This window comes from Marmota monax, unplaced genomic scaffold, assembly GCF_021218885.2.
Source record: "Marmota monax isolate L192 unplaced genomic scaffold, Marmota_monax_Labrador192_F-V1.1 WCK01_AAM20220418_F8-fsc00066, whole genome shotgun sequence".
Lineage (NCBI taxonomy): Eukaryota > Metazoa > Chordata > Mammalia > Rodentia > Sciuridae > Marmota > Marmota monax.
This window is the reverse complement of record NW_026692805.1, coordinates 6,300,806-6,320,008: the sequence shown is the minus strand read 5'-3', so window position 1 is coordinate 6,320,008 and position 19,203 is coordinate 6,300,806. Positions and strand designations below refer to the sequence as shown.

The following is a 19,203-nucleotide window of genomic DNA, read 5'->3' as shown; positions in this document are numbered from 1 at the left end:
GTAGATTCTGTAAATAACATGAAGTTCAAATTTTGTACAGATTTAGAATGGTTTTCATAGAAATGTGGCCACGGGCTAGAAGCTGAGAGGACAGCAGCCAGGTCACACCCCAGCCTCTGTTTTGCTGAAGAAGGTTCAGGGAATCCCAGTCAGGGCTCCCAGGTGCAGCCCCACTTTGTGCTCCAAATCTGGGGCATTGCCACCCTGGCTGGCTTCCGACCTGCTGGTGGTCAGAGGGTCCAGCCCTTTCCACTTAGGTAATTATTGTGGATGGGGCATTGGTCTGTGTGGTCCAGGCTCACCTCTGCTCTGCCTGTGCTGGGGCAGCCCGTGTTCAGGATTAGTCAGCTGGAAGCAGGAAGAAAACTAACTTGTATCTGCCATTCAGCTCTCCTCTGGCACCTACCCTGGTTTCATCTCTATTGCTCAGGTATCATGTGGTCCCTGAACATCCAGCCTGAGCAAGAGGACCAGGACAGCCATGGCAGGAACCCTATTCAATGACTTCCATCAGTTCCACTGAAACTTTCAGCGCAGGTGTCTCTCTGAAGGGCAAGCGGTCTCTGTCTCTCCCTCTTTTTTTCTCTCTCATCCACACATGCATATCCATCTTTGTACACACAAAGATTGCTATAATCCACATCTTGAGGGTGTCCCAGACATCTATTTGATAAAGGCTTGGTCTGCAGGGTGGTGCTGTTGGGAGGTAGCACAGCCTTTAAAAGGTGGGGCACAGTGAGAGGTCTTCAGGTCATTGGGGTTGTACCCTTGAGGAATAGTGGCAGGACTTTAGCCCTCCTTTCCTCTTCCTCTCTTTTGCATCCTTGTCTTTGAGGGGAGTAACTTTGTTGAACCATATACTCCTGCCATGATGTGCTGCCTCACCACAGGCCCAAAAGCAAAGGGGCCAACCCACCATGTAGTGAAGCCTCTAAAATTGTGAACCAAGATAAACATTTTTTCTTCATAAGTTGATTGTCTCAGGTATTTGTTACAGTATTGAAAAGCTCACACAAAGAGATTTGTTTAGAAAATTCTAAGAATCATGAAAAAAAACAGTGAACTATTATTTAATGGGGGTACTCTCCTAGCAACAATAAACAACTGAACAAAAGACAACAAATTAGTCATTGTTAATGACTACTATTTTTATTTTTTTTTTTTTAAAGAGAGAGTGAGAGAGATAGAGGTAGAGAGAGAGAGAATTTTTTAATATTTATTTTTTAGTATTTGGCGGACACAACATCTTTGTTTGTATGTGGTGCTGAGGATCGAACCCGGGCCGCACGCATGCCAGGCGAGCGCGCTACCGCTTGAGCCACATCCCAGCCCCATGACTACTATTTTTAAAAGCCATCCCACAAAACATGTAAGAAAGGTAATAACAAAAGTACATATTGGATGGAGCTGGAGAATATCATGATAAGTGAAATAAGTTAATCCCAAAGAACCAAAGGATGAATGTTTTCTCTGATTTGTGGATGCTAATTCACGATAATGGAGGAGGTGGCCTAGGGAAGAATAGAGGTACTTTGGATTAGGCAGAGGGCAGTGAAGGGAGGGTGGAGTGTGGGGGTAGGAAGGAGAGTGGAATGAATTGGACATTAATACCCTACATGCATATATGATTACATGCCCATGTAATTCTACATCATGTACAACCAGAAGAGTGAGAAGTTATACTTCATTTGTGATGTGTCAAAATGCATTCTACTGTCATGTGTCACTAATTAGAACAAATGAGAAAAAAAAAAAGAGTGCATATTGGAGTCAAGTTTGCTCCAAAGTAAGCAAACTCCCTCCTCTATGTGTTTCCCTCAGGTCAGCTCCCCAGCTCTGGGCTTCTTCTGAAATGACACTACCTGCCTTCCTGGGATCCCCATCAAGACTAAATTAGATAATATATATGAGAAAATTTTGTAACATGGAAAATACTGTACAATATCAATTATTATTGCCAACCTTTCAGAAAGTATTCGATCAAATCCAATTCATTTTAACTTTCTGGAACATAAGAAAAATATATTACATAGAGAGTCTCGTTGATTCAGTGGTTTAAAAAAAAAGGCAAAGTCTTTGATTTACTTTCATATAAGACATCATAAAGATAGCACTTTCTGACCAAGCAATACAAAATTGTTAGCAAGGCAAACAGATATTGATTTGCCACTGGTAGTTAGTGCTTTTCAAAATAACTTTTATCTGATTATAAAAAAAACATTTGTCCATTGTAAAAGTTTTAGAAAAATGCAGAAATAATATAGGAACATAACGTCAGTACCCCAGAGATCACCACTTGTAACAGCTTGGCATATTTTCTTCCAGTTCTTTTTTTTTTTTGCATATCAATAAGAATTGAGGCTATCCTGTATATAGGGGCTTATATTCTGATATTTTATTTATAATATAAACATTTTTCCTATGTTCTAAAGAAAATCTTTTGTTGGACATGCTTTTTAATGGCTACATGTTATTCTATGTTGTGATTGTATATAAAAATTTAATATTATTAATTATTTACTTAGAATAGATTTCTAAAAAATGTTTTTACTAAGTAAACTATTGTTAGGTTTTTCATATATCTTGATTAGAGGAATTGCAAGCAAGCCAGAACTGTTAGGGGATGAATCTCATATAAAACTGCTCAAAGCACACATGCAGACAAATTGATTCTTCCTACATCCATCATTATGTATTTTTATTTTCAAATCCTCTTTCTAATACTTTGGGGAAGATCTAAGACAATTCTTAGCAGCACAGCAATTGTTCACAGGCATTTAGTTGGGATCACTATTAAATGCCTTGTGCAAAATAAACCAAAGAAATACATTTCTGCAGGTGAAATTATGTCAGTCAACATCATTTCTTACTCTAGGGTATGATGTCAGGTATCAAATTTCTCCATTATGAATGTTCATGTGTCGATGAGGGTGGATCCCCTTGGAAGGAGATTAAAAAGACGGCATCACCTAAAAACTTCCTTCCTAATAATTTGAGAATGTCCAGAAGCCTTGGGGGGCTTGGTACGGTAGCTTACTATCTCAGACAACACCCTGCAGAGGATTAGCTTTCTTAACATTTCATCCTCTCCACCAAGAGAGTCAGGGGTCATTCCTACTCACAAGAGAAACCTAACTTAAGTAAAGTACGCTATTCATCTATTCAGCACCACATACCTATAAAGTGTCCAAAATGGCTCTTTAGTGACTAAATACATTTCCATTTTCCCATCACTTTTCCCCCTACTTGGCCATTTTCCTAAAACCATAATTCAAACTTTCCAAAAGGAAAAAAAATAATCTCTGGGTAATCCTTTCAAGAATTCTTAGAAGGAAACTTTTATTCTTTGATCACTCTTATGGGAAACCTAACTTGTGATTATTATTAGGATTTAAAATGTTTCAGCACCAGCATACACCTAGGTGCTGTGGGGGTGGGGAAGCAATATGAGCAAAAGGCCACCTGTTTTGCCATCGCTGCTCCACAAGGGAAAAGCTTGAATGTAGAAGACTTAAGAAGTGGAAGGATGTCTAAGGGAGGAGGGTTGGTCACCTTCCGAATATTTTAACTACCCACATTCTATTTACTTCCCATGATAAATGGGGAGCATCTTTCCTTGGATGGGGTCCATCTGTACTATGAGTAGGGACAGGAAGAGGCCCAGCTTCTAGACCCCTGCCTAGAAGGGTGATGATGGCTCTTTGGACCCAGGCAGGCACCTTTGTCACCCAGAGCATTCTTTTTCCAGAGCAGGATCCAAAATGGAAGGAGAACTCCCCAACTTTATAAGCCCTCCTGTAGCTTTTATGAAATAGATTCCTTGGATGCAGTTCCCAGGTCTCCTCCAGCAACTGGAGCAGGGCTGTTTGCAGTGAGTCAGACAGGTGCCTTCACTTTCACCTTTGCAGGCCTCCGTTGTCGCCTCTGGGGATCTTAATGTCACAAGCAATGCGGTGTTTGCCACACTGGCAGCAGCAACAGAGCAATGTGCAGCCGGCTGGGGGATCGAAATTTGCAAACTCAGTATCCTGGGCCTCAGGCCAATGCAGGCTGGGTGCGTTGCTGTGGTGACACGTTTAGTCTCTGGGGAGGGATGCTGGCACACCAGCTGCATTCTTGGCACTGCGTTTGCCAGTGAGAAACTTGTGGAGTGGAACTGGTATCAACTCCAGAGGGAGATGCAAGCTGCTTCCTTAACTTCTTTGGCAATACTATCCTTTGCAACTTGTGCATAGTACACCCTCCTGAATATTTACAAGAACTACTATTCGTGATACTCTTTGGGGTCTGGTTGGATGATACTTTGAAGGCAAGTGCTAAAATGATAGCAGACTTCCAGTTTACAAATGTAACTATAGCATCCCTGAATAATTCAATTTCCTAAAATTGGCACCTAACTATGCAATGAATTATCTTTTGCTGGGAAGGGATTCTAATCCCCCCTCACTTTTAAAAATAGCTTTTCACTGTTGCCAAGAGGAGAGCCTAGTATTTACTATCAGAGGAAGATATGTGAATTAAAATACTCGCTTTTTTTCCCTCTTACATTTCATTGGCATTACATTCGCCGAGCTTGCTAATACCTGAGAGAAAGAAATGCCCTTAGTTCTTCAGAATGCCTGACCCACCTCTCTTATTTGTGCCTGCAAGGCAACATGCACTAGGATTTGGCCACTTAGTATTCAGACCATGTCAAGATTCAAGTAAAAAGCCTATATTGCAAAGCTGGATGCACAGTTGCCAGACCAAACACAGTCAACAGTTCAAATCACAGTTAGATTATAAGAAAGCGTGGGGCAAAGCATGCAGACCTGTCTTGTCAATGAAGCAGTAGAGATAAAAGGAATTACTCTATAAATGCCAACTTGGGAGGCTTTAATGAATACAGAGATGGTGTTCTTTCCAGCTGCCCCCAGTTGACTGTAAAAGCTGGTTAAGATTTTGACCAGAAAGCTTTCTTCTTCTTCCTCCTCCTCCTCCTCCTCCTCTTCCTCCCTCTCTTTCTTTGTCTTCTTTTAAATGCAAAACATCTAAGTATTGAGAAAGGAACAATTCCTCTGTGTATTCCCATAGTTTTGCAAATGGACAGCCATGTTAGCAGGCCAAGTGATTACTACTGGAAATATCAGATGTAATAGAGGAAATGCAGTTTAGACAATAATTCACATATGTTAATGCTTAGTTCCATCAATGTCAGCTTTATTTTCTTCTTGATATACACAAAGCTGGCACACAATTTTAACTGATGAGGTAATGTCATTTTTAATTTAGAAAGCCTTAAGCTGTCCACTCAAACCAGTGATATCATCTTTGCAGTTGTCTCCTGAGACTTTATGTAAACGTAAGTAATGTGTCCTGGGCAGTTTGAAAGAGATTGTTAAGGATGACATCGGTCATCATGAAGATTTCTCCCCACTTTGATTTCTTTTAAATTGCTAGATAAAGTTGATATGACTGCCATATTTTAGCCATTCCTGAAATTAATATATACCAGGATTTTTGAACCAAGGGAAACAGAGAAATAAAATAAAGGTTTGAAGTGAATGGGTTGTAATGTGTTCATGTTAGTTCTAGGAGAAAAAAAAAATGGAAACAAATCAGATCCTCTGGCTCCTATGTGACTTGGCAAATAAAAAGAAAGAAAAGAGCAAGATACTAAGAAACAGATAACGCCAAATAAACAAAAATCTCTTTATTTCCCTCAAGGACACTAGTGATGGTTTCTACCTTTTAAAGATAAATAAGTTGCAAGCATATCAGTTATCTCAGTGTAATCTTTAGAATAATATTTTATTGCCAGTCTATCATTTGTCTCTTCAGTGTATCATTATTAAACCAGATTTTTTTAATCATATCACTTTGGTGATTTCAAGTGTGTCATATTTCCTTTTCAAATGCTATTTCTCGAATCATTCAGCCTGGTGAGTATAGACAAGGTTATTTTCCAGTTTTGAATAAATTTATTTTCTGTGAATAAATTATATTCTATGATCCACACATAGAGTGGGCAAGATAATCTGTGTTTGAACTATTGAATGTGGCCACTGAGAGAATTTTTTCTAAGAAGTCTGGAGTTAGAATTGAGTCAAGTAGTAAAGAATCTGTTTATTATTCCGTGGCCATATGTTTAGAGGGTCGCTCACAGAAATCAAAGTATTGTTCATGGAGAGCTCCAGCTAAGGAGACATTTTGAATTCATAAAAGAACTTCACAGTTTGAAAAGAATGCATAGCATTATGTATTGACACCCCACCACTATAGACAAAGGAACACAATTTAATAATAGAGAATTGTGCTCATGAGATTTTTCTTTTTCTTGTTAATTGGTTACTTTAACTGACATTGTCTGCAAGTATAATGGACACCATTATTCTTAATAGTTCTGTGTTGCCAGATGATGTATACAGACATGATGTAGTCCATTTTAATTATTTCATTTTGCTAGATATTTTTTTCCTCCATGTAAAGCAGCAGAGAACGCAGAAAGCACTTTTTCTCTTGACAGACTGTGCTGCATAATGTTACTTTCTGAATTATTGAAATTAAAAGGGCATTTCTTGCCAACCTAATGTTTCCTTCCCTGTTTTTGTGCTAGGTATGACTATGTGGAAGTCATTGATGGAGAAAATGAAAATGGACGTCTATGGGGAAAGTTTTGTGGAAAGATTGCCCCTTCTCCCGTGGTGTCTTCAGGGCCGTTTCTTTTTATCAAATTTGTCTCTGACTATGAGACGCACGGTGCAGGATTTTCCATACGTTATGAAATTTTCAAGAGAGGTGAGTGAGTAACTGACAGAACAAGGATGACTAAAAGATAATGTAACATTGATTTTACAAAAGACAAAGTCAAAAGAAAGATGGGGGCGATGCTGTTATTCTATCCTAAAGACTATATTTGCTCCTTATAACATGTTGAAAAATGCATTAAATAAAACTACCCATTGTGTAGAGGAAGTTTGTTTAAAATTGAACAGAAGCATTTTAAGAATCAAAATCGCATTATTCTGATGTATTCACCAGTGTGTATAAGGAATACACTCCATAAAATTCTTTAAGAGTATTCTTTTTACTCTGATAGTTTGATTTTTTTATGTGTGAAAAATATATTATTCCCTCTTATCTTAAAGCCATGTACATCCTGTTCCCTTTAATTTATTACAAAATTCAAAACTGGTAGTTCTCATGAAGAACAAAACTGCCCACCAGCCTCATAGTTTCCATCACTACTTGGGGAGGGGGTGTAGGAAGAGGCTTTCTACTCATGGGAGGATAGTTGGGTGAGGAACCTCTTATAGAAAACAAAAGAGCAATGTTTTTAGTGGCATTCCCCCAGGAATGAGATCTCAGTTACCCTCTCTATTACAAGCATTTACTTATCTTCTGTTGCAGTGGTGTATATTGGGTTGGAATAGAATCTGACTATTCATAGGCTACCAGACTTGAGGTATTGTTAGATAGCCTTCTGTTACTGTAACAAAATACCTGAAATAAATCAACTTAAAAAGAGATTTCATTTGGCTTACAGTTTTCAAGGTTTTAGTCCATGGTTAAGTGACCCCAATTGCTTTTGGGCCTGTGGTGAGGCAGCACATCCTGGTGGCACAGCGCACAACAGAACCAACTATTCACCTCTTGGCTGGGACATGAAAAAGAGAGAGGAAGGGTTGGGGTCCCATAATCCCCCAATGACTGGAAGACCTCGCATTAGGCTCCATTTCTTAATGTTTCTACATCTTTAATAGTACCAAACTGAGGACTAAACCTTTGTCATATGGACTTTTGGACGACACTCCAAATCCAAACTATAGCAAGACAAGGTAACTTTATTTGAAAGTCACTGTAGATTCCTCTTCTGTATTAAGTTCAGCCTTTTGTATTCCATGCATTTTAAAGTTAGTGTTAATGTGTTGACAATCCAGGGATAGATGCCCAGGTTTTGAATATATTATACTGAAGTATAATAGGAAGTGCCAAAGTATAGTTGAAAGTTGGCTTAACAGAAAAAATCCAGCCACACCAGTTTGAACATCTCAGGTCCTCTGGGTCAGTATCAACTGAAAATAATGAAAAGTAGAGTCATTGGGAATTTGGGGGAATTTCTGATATTTGTTTCTGCCCCCATAGAGAGAGAACTTTCTTCAGAAATTTCCTTAGAACAAATGCCATTAGTACAAATGATAGTATACATATGACATCAGTATAAACAGATGTTTATATATGTACATTTTTTCTTGTGTTAAAAGCTGTTTGATTCATTACATGAAACATATTACACATGTATGTATATGTACATACACATGCATGTCTACATCCTCTTGCCTTCTTGCCTGGAGCACTACCAAAGAGAAAAGATTTCAGAAAGTCTTCAGTTTTTCTCATGAAGATGCTCAAAAGAAAGAAAGAAAGAGAGAGAGAGAGAGAGAGAGAGAGAGAGAGAGAGAGAGAGATCTTTCAAAACCAATATCCCTGAAATTTGAAAAAATACCTCTATTTCCAGAAACTCCTGATGACTCTACTTTTCTTTATTTTGCTCCTCAAGAATTCTTCACTTATGCTGCAGAGGAACTCAGTTCCTTATACTCTTTAGTCTCAGATGACCATAATTCCACTGTCCAGCTGTCCAATAGCATCCTTGGGAATCAAAGCCTTCCTTTCTTTCTCTTCTGGACTCCCTACATCTAGCATGACTTTTAGTTCTTACTTTTTATCCAAATGTCTCAACAAATCACAGCTTCCTATATGTCCCACTGCCATTAACCAAATAGGCACAGATTGTGGTTCTCCCATGTTACTTAGTGCTACACACAGCTTGTCAAACAGGCATCAAGTGCAGTCCTCAGAACACCTATAATGTGTCTCCATCGCCTGTTGGGTTAACACTCAGTTCCTGCTTGAGGCTGGATGCCAACTACACCTGCACTTGGACTTGTCCACCTGCGACTCTCCCAGATAGCCTGTCTTCCTGCTTCAGGACAAGGCACTGGTTAGTCCCAGCAGAACAGAGTGTGAATTTGAATTTTGCTGCTGGCTATCTGTGTGAATGCACAGAGCCTTAGTTTCCTGATCTAAAAAAAAAAAAAAGACCCAAAACCAACAACAACAACAAAAATGCCAAACAAATGAAATATGGAGAGTATACCCAGCACAGGCTTATTGTGAAAATCAGATGAGAACATGGAAAATATGTGGCCAATGCCTGCCACTGACAACATGTTTGCTAAGCAATACTGTTAACAGTGATTATGGATAAAGATAGTGCCTTCAAAATACAGAGCCCTTGTTCTCAACCAGTGTAATCATTCCCTTCTTAGGAATTTGACTCTGGTGTTTTTTTCCTCAGGAATCTCTTTGTGATTAATCTGATTTTTTAAAAAAATGTATGCACTCAAGTTGTCATCTATGTCGTATACTATATACTATATACAGTATGTGGAATATTTTTGTATGCATATAAGCATAGAACACATACACACACATACTCCACTCACTAATATTTTCAAATTATTTCATATCATGTATGTTTTACTTCCCAACTAAATGTATACTACTTGAAAAATGCAAATAACACACATTTTTACTCACTGCATACACGTAATTATATATATCATGAATTTTTTATGCCCAGAAACTATTTAATAATATTGCAGAATCTGTAAATCTCTGTTCTTTTGAAAATATGCCTCCTCTTTCAGGGTGCTGCCATTTCAAGTTTCCTCAAAACACACAAATTATGTTAATCACAGTTTAATACAACCAGGAAATTGATCTTTTACCTGATGACCTTGAGTTTTTCAAAAGATTACAGTTCGAGATTTAGACCATTTCTGAATCCCTAGGGCTGCCTGTCTAGAGGCCCATTTTCCTTGACAGTCAGCAAGGCCAGTTCCCACCTCTTAAACCATTCCTCCTGAATCATCCTAGACCACCCTAATTCTTCCCCAAAAGCCTTATAGTTATCCCCATTCACCTAATGAAATTTCTCTAGGAAACCTGAGCCTCCCTACTTATCAGTCTATCCCTGTCCTTCTCTTTGGACTGGGTCATCCAGTCTGTGATGCTGGAAGAGGCTGAGCAGTTTCTGTGGGTCTCAGCATGCAGGATGGGTGTCATTTGTTGAAAGCAGGATTGGCCACTTGATATACATTATACAATTAAGAGTCTATGTATTTAAGCTGGATGCAATGGTGCATGCCTGTAATCCCAGCGACTAGGAAGGCTGAGGCAGGAGGATCACAAGTCTGAGGCCAGCATCAGCAATTCAGCAAGGCTTTAAGAAACTTGATGAGATCCTATCTCGAAATAAAAATAAAAAGGGCTGAGGATGTGTCTCAGTGGTTAAGTGCTCCTGGGTTGAATCCCTGATAACAAAACAACAACAACAACAAAACAAACAAACAAACAAACAAAAAACCCAGGAGTCTATATATTTAATAATAATTTCAAACTATTATTATTATCTGACCCCAACATCATTAACAACTTGTGGCTATCCAAGTACTCTTGATCTTACAAATAACATAAAAAGCATGGTATCTATCACTGGCTCCAGATGTGCACACGAGCAGCCCTCACAGCTGCAGCATACCTGCTCCTGCTGCATACAGGGCTGCTGGCCTCACTCTTGGGTACTCACTGCAGAATTCCTGAACCCGTTCCCTCCACTGTCCTTTTTGGAGGAAGCACTTGTTCATCTGTGGCAGTAACTAATATATATATATTAATATTAAAACAAAGTTTGATGTACAATGGAGAAAATATGAAACTACAGAATCTTTAAGTTAGAAGAGATTTTTTTTTTCAAATCCAAAACCCAACTCTTACATTATACACAGAATCTGAGAACCAGAAAGATTAAGAGGCCACCTGAGGCTGCACAGCATGTAAAGGCAAGGCTGGAACTCAGATCTCCTGACATTCAACTTGGTTCTCTTCCATTATCCCAAGAAATTGTCCCCACACTGTATCAAGATAACTAGAAAACCTGGGATAGCTTTCAAAGGTATGTGATGTGACAAGGACCCAGTGGAAATGTTGAAATTCACTTAGTTTTGAAAGTATGCTCGTAGTTCCTGTCACTTTCTTTTCTTTTATTAAGTCTTCATCCCACATGGATGAGTTTATCTTTTTGAGAAGGAGGGAATTTTCTTTTTTAATACCTTAAAAAATACCTTTATTCTCTGAACAGAAATGAAACAGTTCTGCTGTCCTCCTGTATTATTTCTTACTTCTAAAGTGTAACACAGCAGAAAGCCTTCCTGAATAGTGGCTTTTGTCAGTCACATGTTTGGAGAGGCTGAAGAAGTCACTGATATGTCATTATTCCAGAAACACATTTTGCATTAAATGTGACTTGTAGTTCCCAACATTTGTTCTACAAATTGCATTAGAAGGTGAGGGAGACCATGGTAGGGTTCAGGATGTAGAATAAGAGATAGCTTCAAAACACTTAACTACTAACACCCTGACTAGGTATTCAACATTTAGAGACTAAAAAGATTCTCAAATGTTGTTTTTTATTATTAAAGTATGTAGATAACTTGACAAATACTATACTGACAATATGGATGAGAAGGAGGGAATATTAATACTTGCATTAAACCTTGCTGTTTGCTTTGCCTTACAAGGCCAAGCCAACACATTTCCCCCAGAGAGAAGGATGGAGGTGTCCAGGGTCACTGTTACTATATCTTGAAAGTGAAATTCTAGGCATTCTCAATATCCTATAGATAGATAGATAGATAGATAGATAGATAGATGTATGTATGGATGGATGGATGGATGGAAGGATGGACCGATTGATTGACAGATATTCTTTGTGAATTAATGTAAGAACAGTGACTCAAACTGGCAAAGTCACTGTTATCTCAGGAGCCCCAGAGTAATTTAGAATGGATTTTTAAACCTTTACCTAGAACTGGCCTGGTAAAATGCAATACATTAATAACTTTTTAACCAGAATCAAACAGATAAGCATTTGAGGCCATCACGGTGAAGCATGGGCCAACAAGGTTTGGGAGTTATTTTGAACCAGTCAGACTTCTGCAGGCCAGGATTTCTGCACCCATACAGCAAATACCATTCTTCTGCCTCTCCAGTGCCATGGGTAGCTCATATGTGTGCAAGGAGAGAGGCACTGTTTTGTTTTCTCAGTACACTGTCAAAAGCACCAAGATGGAGATTCAGCTTACTGACCTGAGCCACTAAAATCAGAGATCTGTAAGTTAAATTTAATCTGCCTTGATGCCTGGTAATTTACCACTGGTATTTACTTAAGAGCAATCTCTATACACCACCTTACTTGGAGTTCAATCCTTGCACGCCATTGCAGGAGGCCCATCACTTCCACCTGTGAGCCATAGTGAGAGAACGAGGTAGGAAAAAAATAAAATTGTTGAATCAAATACCCTCAGGCTTGATCCTGAGATTCAAAAGGGTCAAGTCATCTTTGATTCACAGTCTTCAATGTAGCGATTTGAAAATCATGGCAGTGGTGGTAGTAATAAAAGGCAGAATGGATGTGCTCATGTTAGTATAGGTAGGTGGTCTTTTGGAGGTGTGGTCAATTCCACCCTACTCAGTGCTAGATACCATGAATTGAAATTGGGCTCATTCATACAGTCATAAGGTCAACCTGTACTATGTATGAATGCCCTTGATCATTTTCAATTACAAGTCACCATAATTGGTAAAGTCTTCATAATATTGAAAGGTCATTAAAATTACACATTACAAATATGTACATGCACACACATTATACGTATAAGTACACACACATTATACACACACCTCCATTAACATGCAGTTTTAGAAAGGTATACTGTACTGTAGCTGATACTTTGGGGAAGGTTAGGATGTCGACATTGATATCAGGTGACTGACTTCCAGCACCGTGGCCTGTAATCACAGTTTATCGTGCCCTCACTAACAGCCACACGTTACCAGCACACCTGTGTCAACACCACTCAGAATGAGTCACTCGCCCTGGGTACATGTACGAATTACCTTTCACATTTAGTTTGTCAAAGAGGCATAGGTCACATCTGGCAGAGTTACTGAGTCACTGGTGTAGGAATCTGAAACCCAAACTCCCTCTGCAGAATTCTCTCCCTCGCCTTTGTAAATGTTCTATTTCACCAATAAAGGGCTGTCAGCCTCAAGATTTAAAGATTTAAGCTTGAAGGGGCTATAATTATTTCTCTAGGGCTCTGTCGAGATTTCTGCAGCTTACTCATTCATTGTTCCCACATGATTTTATATTTGTCATTTTTTTTCCTCCTGCAACAGCAGAAGGCTTTAAATTGCTCCACATAAATGGAAAACTAAGGAGAACACAATAAATCTGAATTTGACTTGCCATACCTATCACTAATATGAAAAGGCTGAGTAATGCATGATTAGGAGAGTGATTATAATGGTGGGCTTTCATTAGAAAAATATTCTGTCTTTGCCCAGGTTATTTCTCAGTGAAGTTATTTAAGTGGGATTTTCACTCTCCTCCTTTTTTTTTCTCGTTTATTCATAGGTCCTGAATGTTCCCAGAACTACACAACATCTAGTGGAGTGATAAAGTCCCCTGGATTCCCTGAAAAATATCCAAACGGCCTTGAATGCACTTATATTATCTTTGCACCAAAGATGTCCGAGATTATCCTGGAATTTGAAAGCTTTGACCTAGAGCCTGACTCAAATCCTCCAGGGGGGATGTTCTGTCGCTATGACCGACTAGAAATCTGGGATGGATTCCCTGATGGTAAGAGCCAAGATCAGTACGAAGCATTCCCCAAAGAGGAAAGATCTGGGGGAAGGGTATGGGGATTCTTTTACAAGTGTCATGATACATGCATCTTTTTTTTTTCCATAATAGCTCAAAAGGACAAGGGAAAACAAAGCAAAATGGCAGCTCTCCACTGAGCCAGAGATGAAGTATTTTATCTCAGAAAGACCTTAGCAATTATCTGTGCAAATCCTTCATTTTATAGATAAGGAAGCTGAGGCCATGAAGGATTATTCAAGGTCTTTAGAGCAGAGATCAACACATACATTTCCCGACTAAATCATTTTGCTCATTTCACTGTCCCGCCTACTGGTAATTAATTCATAAACTGTCAGAGAGCACTGAAATAAAACCACTTGTTTTACAAAAAAAAAAAAAAAAACAACAGACTAAGAATCAGAGAAGTTAAATACGAATTTAAATTATTTTTAGACATTTAGGAATAGAAAGAGATGATTTGGGCATTCCTCATGTAGATAGATTCCACACTTGCTATTTAAGGAATTTTCATCTTTGGCAATTTGAGTCACTACGATCTATCATTTATATTCTTTTCTCCTATCATCTGAATTATTTCCTACATCTAAAAAATATTGATTAAACACCTGCTCTGTATTAGGCCCACTGTTCTAGCCACTTGATAAGCAAAACAATCAAAGATGGCTGCCCTTGTGGAGTTCATATTCCTCCAGAGGGAGTCAGACAATAAACAGTGCCCAGTAGAAATAAAGTGATATGTGCATGGGATGTTAGAAGTGGACAAGTGGTATCACAAACCAAGAAGGAGAGAGAGGGGAGAGGGAAGGAGAGAGATGTCACTGTCAAACACCACGGCAGGAAGGAAGGCCAGAGGAAGGGAGAGAGATACAGGGATCTTTTTTCCTCATAATAGCTCAAAAGGACAAGGGAAAAACAGAGCAGAATGAAAGGATGAGAAGTTAGGGGAGGAGGAAGTAAAGGTTAAAACTTTAAATAGGGTGGTCAGATTAAGCCATATCAAGAAAGTAACACTTGAGCATTAAATATTTGAAGGACATAGGGGAAACTATCCATGTGGACATCTAATGAAAGGTTTTTTTTGTTTGTTTGTTTGTTTTTTGTTTTTTGGTTTTTTTTTACCATTCAATCCTAGTGAATTGGAAGATTGAATGGCAAAAATATATACCCAAATTCTGAATGGAGGGAGGTAGCATCAAATAATGTGTTGCAGCTGCATTGCTTGTCTTGTGATTAGCTCTGGTTTAATATTAAGATTTCTCCAGTGCACACACACTACACAGATCAGAAAGGACAACTTGGAAGTTCTTAGTGGTCATTCAACTAGAGAATTATAACCATTTATGAAACAGAATTGGAGTTTATTCTCAAGTAGGAGGAAAAATTGTTAGAATAAGTTGTAAAAAAAAAAAAAAAGAACATATAGAGGGGCTGGAGTTGTGGCTAAGCACTTGCCTAGCATGCGTGAGGTACTTGGTTCAATTCTCAGCACCACATATAAATAAATAAATAAATAAATAAATAAAAATAAAGGTCCATCAACAACTAAAAATATATATATAATTATATTTAAAATATATATAAAATATATAATTTTTTTTAAAAAATGGAACAAGTAGAATGAGAAAGAGATTGCCTTGGTCTTTGAAATAACATTACAATTATAAGTAATTTTATCTGTAAATTGCATTAGAGAACAACTGATTTTAGAGATGCCTTATATTCATTGGTGTAAATGGGTGAGTTAACCCTAGTTTAATATCTTCTTTGGTCTTTTATCTATAAATAGGTTTTTGATGATCTTAGCAATTACTTCATTAAGTAATGAGACTTTTTTTTTCTAAACAGTACTGACTGATTTCCAAGTATGCAATATGATAATTAGGAAAACAATATTATAATAATGTTGTAACAATAGTTGGGACACTTAATAATGGGTTTATTTGTTCATAACCCAAGTTTGCATCCTTCCTTTCTAGAACTTTCATTTAAATTGACATCTGAAGAGAAGGTCCAATCAACCAACTTATTTAGAATATTTTCAGAAAGAAGCACATTGTTATTAGTGTCAAGGGTTTTCCAAAGTAGTAATTTTCTGGCTCTAGAAAATCACTGAGTTGAAGCAAAGAACAATGAACAATAAGAATCATCAGCCTTGCAATTCACCCATGTTTTGAAATATGGTGTGTTTCTCACTTATTCCTGGGGAAACTGGCTTTGGACTATGAAAAAATGTCTGTATCTTTGTTACTGTTTACCTGGCCTCATCCAGCTACACCTGCATAACAGCTCTTTTTTTAGGCAAAATGAGAAATTGTCCTCCTGTGGTTTATGTGTCACTAGAAACATTTTGTCATAGTAGTTCAACACACACACTTCCTCTGCCAACAAAATTGCTGTTAGTCTTTGATATCTTTTCCAAAAACAACAAGCAGAAGGCGCTGAAGGCTTTTAACCATCAAGTGATTTTATGTTGCACTTTATCATAAACAGTGAATTAAATGACTAAGTAATTGAAAGCTATCCATTGATTCAAATTGGCTTTGAAGAAAAACAGTTTACTCCAAAACTCAAAATTCAAGGCATGCATGTTGTCAATCACACATCTCCATCTATCTCTGTCTTTGAAACTCTATGGATTCTCAAGTAACTACTCTGGAGGCATTGGTGGAAGTTTACATGTGGTTTGAGCCAACAGTAGACATGCTGCCCTGGTGGACATTGCAGGAGCCTGTGCTGAATGTTGGAGCAAGAGATGAATGCTTAGTTCACAGGACTTGTTAGCTCACAGCACTTGGGGGCAGATGCAGTCAACCTTCCACCTAAGCTGATGTCCCTATGGACAGAACTGCCATTGTTACCTATCTCCCCAAATAATCAACCATCTCAGGAATAAGTCTCATAAAATGAAGAAGGGAAGTTTTGTTTTTTATTTACTTTTACCTTTAAATTAACCTTCTAAACCACAGGGATAAACATGAATATGCTATTGAGTGTAAGTTCCAAAATTTATTGTTAGTACTGTAGATATTTTCCATCAAAAGATTTCTTAGTTTAAGTAAGGCGCAGATGGCCTATCTTGTGCCTTCAAAATGATTCCCTTTTTTATTTATTCAAAATATTTCATTTCAAAGGATGATATCACAGTCAATCTTTGCTCCCCCCACCCCCTCATTAGAAAGCAGTAGAAAGCCAAATTATCTTGGTTCTAAGATAGGGTTGTAATTATTGTAGAAATTATTGGGAAAAATACAAACAAAAATAAACAGACAAACAAAAACAGTGTGCTATTGCCACCCCCTGTTGCCAGTGGATCTTTTAAACATCACCAATACTCTATTAATTTTATACCTACTAGTTCTGTTCTCCCCCAAATGATAGCTTGGTGCATCTTGCCTGCCTACATTCTTCTATAATTCAATTTTTGAATTATCCTTATGGTTTTTGTGAGAGTTTTCATTCATCTCCTTGGCCTTTAGGTCCCTGGTAACAAAGAGGAAATCCAATAGCTGCGTTCATGTACATACACAAATGAGCACACACACGAGCCGGATAAGAGTACTTCACCCACTCTGGTTCAGATCAATATTGCATTAGCTTGCTAGGCTAAGGTCTCGCTGTTGTTCAGGAAAATTCAATACCTCTTTGTATTATCGTGGCAAAAGCCTTTCACTCTCTTATCTTGAGGGCTCCTAAAGAGAGTTGCATGCTGCTGTCTGGGGGCAATGTTCTAAAGGACAGAAGGCAGATTTACCCAGCATGTCTTAAACATTATAAACCAGTGAGTCATGGAGACTCTCTAAATTATGAGTCTGCATTAGACAAGTTCTCTTCTGTTTCCTCTTTCAAAGAGACTCCCCCTTCCACCCTCCCCAAAGGAATGGGGTGATAGTGGAGGGGGAGGATCAGCCGTCAGAACTTCCTTGGGATGTTCACGGCCTCCCTTGCCATATTCTTGAGAAGGTCAGTGGCTGTAGTGATCAGAAAACAACCCTGAGGATTAGGGCTTTAAAAGTTTGCCCACAAACTAAAGAAAAAGATTATGAAACCACACTAATGGAATTTAAATGAGGGAAAAATGTGAGGGAGGATGAATGGACTCTAAGCTCCCATTTATAATTACAGACAAGAAGTGGGATTCTATTTGAGGGAAGGAAAGACCTGAGTTTGTGGCCTTAGCAGGATATTTTCCTGGATATGTTATGGGCAACATGGAAGTCCTCAGGGAAGGAAAAATATATTGGATTCATGATAGGACCACATCCAGAATGAATTAAAGCTAGCAAAAATTAGCATTTGTAGAAGAAATTGAGGCCGAGGTTTACCTGAAAAGAAGCAAAAGACAGTAAGTTTTATCTTTTAGAGATACTTTTTCTGAGAACTGGGAAGCCTGATTTAACAAAATTCTCTTCCCATAATGCAAAGTGATTGTCCATGACAAAGTGATGCTCCTCACATATTTGTTATCAGTCCCCTTCATTGGGTGACCCTCTGTTATTGTTTTCTTTTTTTTTTTTTTTCATGGTAAAGCATTCTGTATACACAAGACATTTGGTTATCAGAGAGGATTTCAGAGAAAGAAACAGTCTTTGAATTCAGACATATTAATTACTTTGAATGCATAGAAACATTTTCAGGGATTCAATATAACTATTTTGCAGGAACTCAAAGATATGAACCACTTCAGATTAGTTTAGTTTAGTTTAGTTTTTCTTTTGTTAGGGGTAGGGAGTTTGCTTATTTTAAGAGAACTGGTCGAGCTGCAAAAATATCAGCAAAAGATCTACACATTCCAAAAAGGAAAGTGTTCAGGTTAGCTGCCCATTAAGAACTCAGTTGGTACACTGGGCCCCAGGAAGATGGGTTCTTGTGGGGTTTGCTTTTGCAATCACACTTGAAACATCCCCCAGCTCTTATCAGCTGTCCTGTGCATCCGAGTTGCATACACAGGCCTTGGATCACTATGCCCCCTTGAAGGCCTGTTCCCCCAGGGAAATATCCACCTACTGTGCTTTCTTAAATGAAGCAATAATTCTTAGTTGAAATGCATAGAACCATGTATTTCTGGGAGGGGAAAACAGTCCATACCAGATTGTCCTTCTAAGTCCAAACCATCTGGTGTGTTTTTTACCATATGTGCAATGAAAAAAACCTAGAGAGAAAGTTGTTTTTTTTTTTTTTTTTTTTGTCTTGCTGCTGAACTGGGCAGGGAGATGGAAATATTCTCCTAGTACAAGGGACTTCTGCATTATTCATGAGGAAACTTATAATCACTCATTGCCAAGGTTTGTCTAAAGCACTTTAACAAAGGTGTGACCAGCTTAAGCCAAATAACAATTTTTGACTTTAATACACATTTGTCAATGTTCTAGATTGTCCATTGCCTCAGGTACACTTTTTCTCCTGTTGTGCATACTCAAATGGCTGCTTTG

General features: G+C 38.3%; 1 protein-coding gene across 2 annotated transcripts in view; it reads left to right on the top strand.

Annotated features, from left to right (window-relative positions):
- Window positions 1-19,203, top strand: part of Nrp1 (neuropilin 1) — a 142,568-nt gene that overhangs the window by 50,360 nt on the left and 73,005 nt on the right. For both annotated transcript variants that reach the window (XM_046448225.2, XM_046448223.2), the window contains exons 4-5: window positions 6,596-6,777; window positions 13,523-13,750. In XM_046448225.2, coding sequence (XP_046304181.1) covers window positions 6,596-6,777; window positions 13,523-13,750 — 410 coding nt within the window. The remainder of the gene's footprint in view (window positions 1-6,595; window positions 6,778-13,522; window positions 13,751-19,203) is intronic.